The sequence below is a fragment of the Nyctereutes procyonoides genome, unplaced genomic scaffold (genome assembly GCF_905146905.1).
Source record: "Nyctereutes procyonoides isolate TBG_1078 unplaced genomic scaffold, NYPRO_anot_genome, whole genome shotgun sequence".
In the NCBI taxonomy this organism is placed as follows: domain Eukaryota; kingdom Metazoa; phylum Chordata; class Mammalia; order Carnivora; family Canidae; genus Nyctereutes; species Nyctereutes procyonoides.
This window is the reverse complement of record NW_026575032.1, coordinates 1630004-1640330: the sequence shown is the minus strand read 5'-3', so window position 1 is coordinate 1640330 and position 10327 is coordinate 1630004. Positions and strand designations below refer to the sequence as shown.

The 10327-nt window shown below is 46.8% G+C and overlaps 1 protein-coding gene across 2 annotated transcripts in view; it reads left to right on the top strand.

Moving 5' to 3' along the window:
• Positions 1-1102: 1102 nt before the first annotated feature.
• The window catches only part of TRPC3 (transient receptor potential cation channel subfamily C member 3), a 64707-nt gene continuing 55482 nt past the window's right edge, over positions 1103-10327 (top strand). For both annotated transcript variants that reach the window (XM_055317023.1, XM_055317022.1), the window contains exon 1: positions 1103-1347. In XM_055317023.1, the coding sequence (XP_055172998.1) occupies positions 1103-1347 (245 nt within the window). The remainder of the gene's footprint in view (positions 1348-10327) is intronic.

Genomic DNA, 10327 nt, shown 5'->3' with positions numbered 1-10327 from the left:
CCAGCTGCCTCCCGCGACTAGTTTAGTGTTTCTAGGCCCCAGTTTCTCCTTTCTAAAACGGAGGGAGAAATTCTTCGATCCTTTTAAGAGTCCTTTTGGCTAAAGTTCCACGAGTCTTTTCTCCCAGAAGAAATGCAGCTTTGGACTTTTAAAATGAATTGCTTTCGTTTTATTAATTATTACTGAAGCGTTAAAGAGGAGACTTTACATTTTGCTGGAAAATATTTCTTGGAACTGTACATAAATCTTGTCAGATGGTTTTGAGATTTATTAATAAATAAATAACCCAACCTGAAGCAGCACGCACGTTCAGACACCCCCGTTGTGGGGTCCAAAGCACTCCAGGAAATGCACGTAAAGCTCTGTAGGTTCAGCTAAGTCTTAGAAGTAGCCCCAGGGACAAAGGAGGCTTGTGGCAAACAAACGTGGAGTCCAATTGGGTCAATACGACTGCACAAAAATGAAGAGGCCGGACCAGTTTTGCCTTTTCCCTTCCTTAAGAAACTTGCATGTGTAAGTGGAAAAGGGCCCTAGGTCCTCGCGCAGAGAAATGGGGGGCCGCGGAGCAGGCTGCTCACTCCCCACCTGCGGCTCTGGCTTCCTCTCCCGCACGCGGGTCTGACGAGGACGGCCCGTGTCCCTTCCCCCCCCGCCCCCCCGCCCCCCCCCCCGCCGTCCTTCCCCCCGAGCGGGGGTAGTGTCCTCGCAGGAGCTGCTGTCGGAGGCGGGAGCCGGGCCCCGAGGAGGCTCCGCAGCCGCCGCCGCCGCCGCCGCCGCCGCCGCCGCCGCCGGGAGAGCGTCTCCCCGCAGCAGCGCCCCCCTCGGCCTCGGCCCGGCGCCCTCCTCGCAGCCACAGCCGCGGCCGCAGCTCCCACGGTTTCATGGTGGGCGGCGGCGGCGGCGGCGGCGGCGGCGGCGGCTCGGCTCGGGTTCGCGCCTCCAGCTGTCGGGCGTCGGGCCGCGCCGCCCTCTCCGCCTGCCTTCCCGCCCGGGGCCGCCCGGGGCTGCCGGAGCGGCGGGCGGCGGGGAAGGGGCGCCGCGGGCTGCGGCGGCGGCGGCGGCGGGCGGGCGGCATCCCCGCGCTCGGACCGCGGCGGGCGCGATGTCCACCAAGGGCAGGAAGTGCAAGGAGCAGGCGAGGGTGACCTTCCCCGCGCCGGAGGAGGAGGAGGAGGAGGAGGAGGAGGAGGAAGAGGAGGAGGAGGAAGGCGAGGACCGAGGCTCGGAGCCGCAGCGCCGCCGGCGGGGCTGGAGGGGCGTCAACGGGGGGCTGGGGCCGCGCTCGGCGCCCTCGCAGCGGGAACCGCACGGCTACCGCCCGCCGCCCTTCTCGCCCGGGCTGGCCCCGTGAGTACCCGGGAGGGCGGTGCGGGGCGGGGGCCACGATGGCGCGCTCCCGGCCGCCCCGCGACGGGCCGCGGACGCCGCGGCGCAGGGCCTGGCGGTTCCGCTCGGGCGGCTCGGGGACGCGGGGCTCGGGCGGGAGCTCGTGCCGGGCTCCGCTGGGCTCCGCCGGGCTCCGCTGTGCGGAGGGACCCGGCGGCCTCCGAGGGCGTGGCCGGGCTCCGTCCCGGCGGCAGCGCACGCAGCAGCCCCGCGCGCGCACGCCACAGCCCCGGACCGGGCTCGCCCCGCGGCGAGCGGACCCGTCGTGCCCGGCCGCGCGCTGCTGCCCCCCGGGCTGGGACCCCTCGGCGGGGGAACCCCGAGCTCCCCCGAGGAAGTCCAGGAATGCGGGGCTGCGCGTGGACCCAGGCGCGCGCTCAAACTGGGGGCGCCCTCGTGCCCCGCTGCCCCGCCTGGGAACGGGCGTCCCCCCCCCCCCACTCTCCGGGGCCGGGGCAGGGGAGTGGGGAGCCCGGAAGGGAAGGTGTGCGGCCGGGCTGTGGGCTGTGGGCTGTGGGCTGTGGGCTGTGGGCTGTGGGTGCAGGTTTGCCCCGCCGCCCCGTTTCTCGACGGTCCGTTCGCAGTTGGGAGCAAACTGCAGCCGAGTCCCCAGGGGAGAGGGGGCGCCGGGCAGCCGCGGGAACCGTCCAGGGGCGACTTTGGCTGTAGTTCCCAGGCGGCAGGAGCTGTTTTCTTTTTAAAGGAAGGTGGAGGTCGGCACAGTAGTGCGTGAGAAAGAGCAACTTTCCTCAATCCCCAGGTCTTGGGGACAGCCTTAGCAGCTACGAGATACAGAGAGGAGTAAAAGCGAGTGCTTAGTTGTGGACGGTGCGTGCTGTTTTTCTTGTCACATACCTTGGGCGTGCCACGGGGTGTACGGTCTTTTTTAGGAAAAAACGCACAGACCTAGGTAGAGAGCTGGGCTCAGATGTGGCGGGCGGCTCTAACCGTCTGGGCGGGGTAAGGGACCGAGGTTAGGCAGCGCCCCCTGCTGCCCTAGAGCGGCCACAGCCCTGGGCCCAGGCCTCTGGGGCGACCTCCAGAGGGCCCTAACCTCGCCTCGCTCTGCGGGCGCAGATGCACGCCTGGCCCTTCCAGATTTGCTTGTAACAAAACAGAAGTCAGCGGCTGAGTAGACCGCCTAGGGAAGGTTCTGACTTAAAATGAGCGACGCATCCCGATGCGGTTCAATTATTGCCGAAGATTAGCCTGGAGTGGAAATGGCCCAGGAAATGGAAGGAAGGTATATCCTTGGGGATTAAAGCACTGCCAGCTCGCTTTCCAGCCTCCCTAAGATTTTTAAGACACTGTCTGTTTTTCCTTTTGCCAATTTGGTTTTTATAACCCAGCTCAATTTCTTGACTATTTGATTTTTTTTTTCCGTTTATCTTAAACCCACACTAAATGGGACACCACAGCAGTCTTCCCTGAGAAAGCAGGGTGGAGCAGAGAAAACTCACTTTGCCTTTTTTTGGAGTTTGAGAGCAATTACACAAGATACTGAGGCAGATTCTATTGTAGACGTGTCTACCTGCTAATAGAACTTTTTTTTTCTATTTTCTGACTTAACATAATTCAACAAGTAAATGTCCTACCGTATTTACTTTGTAAAGCCATTGAGAAGACCCAGTCATTTTAAGGAGACAGACATTAATAAATGTTTCTTTGGGAATTAGGGCAGCAAGCTCTCCATGTTTGAGTCCTGTCATGTGCTAACGGTGGGCACTAGTTTGATATCTGTAGCAAAAATCAGCTTTTTTTTTTTCCACCTTCAGGAATATGGCCACAGTTAAACAGCTCTGAAAGGGAACACAACAACCCGAGGATGCAATCGGAGAAGGATAACCAGTCTCTGAAAGCCCCAGGGTCATTTTCGGTAGGCAGAATAGAAGAGCTGAATTTAAAATTCAGCCAGGATGCTGAAGATAGAATACCACTCTTACCAAAAAGATTCCTCAGGGTAATCCTGTTGCTCATTTCATTGCGCCATGCTCCAGTATTCCATTTGGGAATTTTAAACAGACTGACTTAGGAGAAAGAATGTCATCTGCTATATAACTAACAAGACTTTTAAAAAATACCCTTTGATGGAACTCTTGATTCAACCATTAATCCAAACCAAGACTTTCTTTATCCAATTGTTTGCAAACCTAGGACCAAGTAGTCTGTCACTGGCAAGAGTACCCCATTCTCGAAGTTCTTAGTTATTAAATATATCTGATGAAACTCCAAAAAGGCATCTGAAGGCAGTCCTCATGAGTTTGGATTCAAAGACATTTTTAAGCATTTGCATGTGCCAAGTTGGTATAGCAAGCCCCAAAGATGAGTATGACAACTTTTCTGCACTGAAGGAGTTTAAAATCTCATGAGGGAGAGGTGGAAATGAAACTGGGCATGAGCTATTATGCTATAAATTAGAGTAAAATAAGTACCATAAAAACATATAAGAATGGAGCTATGAGGATCCAGTGTAAGGGAGCGACAAACTATGTAAGGTCATGGAGAAATCAAGGAAACCTTTATGGCCCTAGAGGATAGAATAGGAGACAGAAACAGAGTGGGAAATTAACTGAAGCCCTTCTCCCTAAATGCTAGGCATGTCTGGGAAATATTAACTGAGTTTAGTTGGAGCATAGAGTATGTGTAGGAGAGCAATGAGATTTAGCTGGTCATTGGTTTGGGGCATTAATACGGAGAATCTTGCCAGAAGGAGGCAATAGGGAGCCATTGATGGTTACAGAGCAACAGCAATTTGATCAACACCAGTCTGAGAGCAGGATGGATTGAAGTGGCAACTGAGAATGAATAAATAAATTAGGGGCCTGTGTAGCTATTCAGGCTGAGATTAGGATCTGTAATAGTGTTGTACTGACCGGGATGGAAAGGGGAGAGGTTGGAAGACACAATACACAGATAGGATCTGTGGGAATATGCAACTAACTGCTCATGAGGGATTTAAAGAGAAAGCAGGGTCAGAGATGATGTGGGGATTTTGACCTAGATAACTAAGCTCATTGATGTCATTGTTTAAAAGGAAAGGACAAAGAGGAGAGTTTGATTTTTCAGATAATATAATCTGATAATCAAACCCAAAATCAGATAATTCGGATTAGAGGTATCAAGCAGGAAGATGGAAATTCAAGTTTAAAGCTTGGGAGAATTTGAGAGTCTCCTGGCTGACGGGGCTAGTTGCTGAGTCATAGGAGTATATGACATTACCCAAAGAAAGAGTGTAAAGAGGAACAAAAGTGCTATGGACTCCCTTTTCCGAGGAATTTTTGTTGTTGTTTAGAGGGTAGAGAGAAAGCGTAGCAGTCAAAGGATACAGAGAAAGATGACGGAGCAGGTGGGCAACAAGGCTGCCTAGAAAGAACAGTTTCAAGAAAAGAGAAGAATTGACTCACAGTTGACAAATACTTGATAAATCAAGAGAGAAACTTATGAGTCTCCCTTTAGAAAGGAGAATCAATCCTTGTTATGTATTAACATACGTGCACATAATCATTAGATTTCTCAGCAGTGTTATCTTTAAAAGAGAAAGACTTGTAGAAAAGATTCTGTTTAGTTTATCTTCAGAGGAAGTACTGCCAGAAATGTGTCATAACAAAAGCAGTAATTTATGTTTATATAATATTTCATGCTAGAACTGGGAAGGGATCCCCTATTCTTAGCGCCTGCCCTCTCTTAGGCCTGGTATCTCCACAACCAGAGCAGAGCATCTCTATTTCGATTTCTCTGGAGATTTAAGATCCTATCTTTCTTATAGGGGTAAGGGTATCAGTCAGTGGGATAGAGATCTAGGGAAAGAGTTCCTTCCTACTCTTCGTACAAACTTTCAGCCCGTTCCCCCGTTTTGGGCTCTTGCTTCATCTCTACTTTCTGGGATTTCTTTTGCCTTCAATTTCTGGGCATATTCTGGCATTGAGCAGGGTGGATCAACTTGCTTCTTGTTATGGGCACTCTGGCACTCTGGTTGGACCTTCCCTATCTCCACTAAATCATTTACCTTTCTTCCAACTCCTCTTCATATGTTGTGTAGTTACAGATTACAAATGTCTTCTGGTTTCATAGAAGATGAAATTTGTATTATTTTTCTTTCTTTTACTTGCTGTATGGGGGGGAAGTAATTTTGGAAAGGAGAAAGGATAAGAGAAGCCTTATTCCATCATCTTAAAACCAAATATCCCTACAATTGTGTTTCAGGTGTTTATTTAAGCCCCAATGAATTATTATTATTAACGGGTCCATATATTATTAACCGGCCAAGATTGCAGAAGGAAGATCTTGATCATGACTAATCTTATGGGGCAAATAGAGTAGATAGTAAGCTATATGGTGTGATAGAAGGGTCATTTGAACTCCCCCACCTAAAGTCATCTTAGTACCACACTTCCTAAATCTAACTAATATAGAATATTTTGGAAAAAAATAGAATGTTTGAGTTGTAAAGGATTTCATCTAGTCTAGTCTTTTCTTTTACAAATCGATAAACTGAAGCTGAAGTTTGACTTCTAATTCACAGCAGCCCTAAGTCTTCTGAAATCTCTAGGCTCTTAGGGCTGTGCTGTTCAAACCGTGGCCTCCTTTGGGTTCAGCTTTTCTCTATTCCTCAAAGAAATTTAAAAATGTGTTTACTCCTGGGAGGAACAGCACAGGACACTACTAATTAGTATTAATTCACTTATGAGGTCCAATTAATTCATCATTTCAATTTGACTGCTGATGGCTGATCAACTTGAGAAAGTTTGTAAGCTAAGTGGGAGGACTGAGAATGGAAACAGAAAGGAGAAAAGAATATCTCAAAACATAACTGACCCCCTGCCAAATATCATTTATGGTTTTCTCTTTTCTTCATATCAAAGTGGTGATACGATCGTGGAGCAGGACTGGGACATCATCTGATGATACAGTTAGAATTTTAGGGATTTTTCATCACTGGCCTGGGATAGGAAATGTCTCTCTCCCCCACTCCCTCTCCCCTCCCTTCCTCCCTTTCCTTCCTTCTCCCCTCTTCTTTCTCTCAATATTCTTAACCATCAAGCTTTGCCTTTGCCTACAATGTTCCATAAACCTCCTTACCCCCAGTTGAGAGTAAGCAATAAAACACCATGGGAAATGTAACAGGAGGAAGATACCCGTCTTTACTGGGCTCCTAGGCTCTTGGCAGGAAGGAATACTTTAAACTTCCTAGCTCAGGATTGAGATTGTCCCCTCAGGGAGCATGCTTAAGTAACAGTGACTGGCCGCTGAGCAGTCTTCTGAGGAGGGAAGCTCTTATCTTGCCTAGAAGTCTTCCTTCTCAACATTGCCCTCGGCCCCACACAGTATAAGTCTGGCAGGGTTGCTAGATTAGTGGCCAGTGTAGGGTGAGCATGTAGGAGTCTGGCCCTAGATAGAGTATCTGGAGTTGTGAGCGGTGGGGTGACTAACTTCACACTTGTGGGTAAGGGGCTCAGCAGTGACTGTATGAGAATAATCAGGATTGTTACAATGTTTTGTCTTTAATTCAGCATCTAGGTCAGGGATGTCTGTCTATAGTTACCCAGTCCAAGGAATCCCCTTTTAGAAAGAAAACTTCTCTCTTTGCACTATTCAAATAATAGGTGACAGTATGGATTTGGTCTTAGACCTTTTAAAACATGAGATTTAAATATCCACAAGTATATGACCTGCTAAGGAAAGGGCATGACAATGCTAATATTCTACACCAGTTTTGCATTTCTAAATATATTTTGTCAAGTAGTACCGATGCATATGGATTCTCTGTTGAAAAGTAGGTTGCAGAGTGATGAGACAGGAGCAAGCATCTAAAAACTTCAGCCTTTTGACCTAGGATATGGGTGATAGTGATAGAAAACCAGATCCCTTTGCTTCTAATAATATTAAACAAGTTTATATGTATAATATAAAATATTAACATATATAATAGCATCTAATATACTTAAATAGCCAAATATGAATTTCTCTTAGGTCGTAGCAGTTTTTGATTTTATTATTGAGTTCATTTTATTTCATTTGGCTTCTAATTTCATTGTCACTTACTGTTCTTGAAATAATAAACATTCATTTTAGAAAGTATTATGAGTTTATTTTGAAGATAAGCTTCATTATTAGAGCTTATTAATTCTAAGATTTACACCATGTTATCCTGACAAATGTAATTTTAATATTAAAATCAAGAAATGTGGAATGCATCAGATAATTTTTGTGGTGTAACTAAGAATTAAATGTGATTAAGGAAAAACCTGCTTTGAAAGAAGAAAAATTGTTTATATTACTTGAACTTCTGATTATTAATTTGTATTATTCATGACTTTTTTAATAGGATTATTCTAATTCCCCTCCACCACTACTTCCACACATTATCAAATGTGACCAAAAGTTTTCTTTATTTTTTTATTTTATTTTTTAAGATTTTATTTATTTGTGAGAGAGCGTGTAAGTGAGAGAGAGAGAGCACAAGCAGGGGGAAAGGGTAGAGGGAGAGGGAGTAGCAGACGCCCTGCTTAGCAGAGAGCCCATGATGTGGGACTCTATTCCAGGAGCCTGGGATCATGACCTGTGCTGAAGGCAGATGCTTAACCAACGGAACCACCCAGGGACCCCCAAAAGTTTTCTTTAATCTGGAGGGGAAAATTGTCTGTTTCCTGGGTCTTCAGTCTTACGGTTTAAGCACTCATGGGTCTGTTCACTCATGGCTCCAACAGACAGATATTCGTCAGTGGTGTACTAAAAGCCAGTATATAGACATAAAGGGAGGTGGTCTCTTCTATTAAGGATGTTATAGTATCATTGAAGAGCTGGGCATGAAAGTGGACCATTAAAAAGCAATGAATGCAGCAGTCAGTTTAACAGAGTTGTATGCAAAATACAGTTCCTGGAAGCAGAAACATCTAAGTTCTAGAAGGTACATGTGTTTAAGAAGTATTATTAAGTCATGCAGGCAATGATTAGGGGTCTTCACCTCTGCTCCCAATGGAGGAAGGAACACATTATTAGGTGGCCTTTTTACTTTTCTGATCTTGGCTGCTGAGGGGTCTGGCAAAGAGCTTTCACGAGAGGGATGACAGGGAAAGTGATGAAGAGAGAAACCGGAGCTTTCCTCCTTAAATATACAACAGCCTCTTTTCTCTGACTTGGCGATTAGGATATATACCCAAATTAGCATTGTCTAATAGATTTATTAAACTCATACCTAGAGGATTCTGAATATAGCACAGGCCAACAGAAACTGTCAGGAAATTAATTACTGTGGAGACCCAGATATCTCTCCAGACTTGCAAGTGCTGGAGTCTCTACCTATTACTTTTTTTTGGGGGGGGGCAGGGGGCGGATGAAAATCTTTAGGAATGAAAGCTGTGCTTTCCTGTTTCTTTTTTCCTTTTAAAGATTTTATGTATTTATTCATGAATGACACACAGAGGCAGAGACACAGGCAGAGGGAGAAGCAGGCTCCCCGCCTGGGAGCCTGATGCAGGACTCAATCCCTGGACCCCAGGATCATGACCTGAACCAAAAGCAGATGCTCAACCACTGAGCCACCCAGGTGTCCCATGCTTTCCTGTTTCTTAAATGGAGCTCCTTATCTTGTTGGTTTGGTTGCTACTGTGACAACACATTATTGAGCTGCTCATGGTGTCCATAGATGTGGGCTCAGCAGTAGATGGTGTGGTACATGGGACTCCCCATAGTCCTGTACCATGTACATCAAACAGTTGGACAGATTGGGCTGCCTTCCTCTAGCCTTGCATACTGGTGCCCTTAGGGGCTACTGAAGTTCAGAGTGTCCCCCACTTCTCTTCTTCCCCTCTACAAATAAATGTGTTAAGAGATTTTTCAAAACATGTGTCTTTAATGACTCCATTGAAGCTGTTTGTGAGCACACTCACATGTAAGCCGCATCGTATAGATGTTGGGTGTCTCCAGAGGCAGCCACGTTGACTGACAGCTGCCTGCTTGCCAGGGAGACTATGAGGCTTGTCTATTTTTTGACCTTTCGTCTCTGACTTTCTTGTCCTTTTGTCAGTGCCTGCTGCTTCCCACCCCTATCATCACTTCCAATTATCACCACCCTCGACACTGTAACATGGCTGTTACTCTCTAATGCTCCCCTCTTCCACCCCTCCTCTGTGCTTTGCTCACTATCCATCTTCTGTGGCTCCTTCTGCTCTACTCGCCCTTCACAGAATGACACTCTGGATCCTGGCCGGTTGGCAAATTCACCTTTCTGCAGTGGGGGCGAACTGCTTCGTCAAAACAACTTGAGTGTTATTCTCATGGCTTTGGCTCACATTGAGGGTGTTATTACTCTGTTTGCCAACTTGGTAGATGGATTGAGTAGTTGGCTAATTCTTCATTTCAGTAAAGGATTTGACTTTTTTAATAATGTTCTTTTGTTGCTGAGTGTGAAAGAGATTGTGATTCAATCTGAAGAGCAACTTTTGTGGGGTGTTTTTTTTTTTTGAAGCTGTTTTTTTATAGAATGTTCCAAAACATAAACTAAGCATACATTTTAATAACACTATTTTTATTTGCAAGCTTTATTCATTGTTTTCTTATCCCCTGGCGATAGCATCGTAGAGTAGAGAGAGCATAGGAGAGACCTCTGAGCTCTCTTCTTCTAATTCTTTATCCTTTAATGACTTTAAGGAAGTTACTTATCATTCTGACCCAATCTCTTTGTCTATAGGCTTAGTATCAATTGGGCAGAAATAAGAGTAGCCTAGGGATGTAATAAACAAAGAACATCCCAGAAGCACATATAGCAAGATCAAGAAACCAGAACAATCTAGATGAACAGCAACATGTTGCTCCTGTAATCTGCCTGTAATAGGTCTTGAGCCTCTCATGTACTGACCAGGAGAGAGAGAGAGAAAAAAAAAAATGAACCAAATGTCCATTCTGTGGTTTGAATTAGTTTTTAAAATTTTGTTTTGTATTT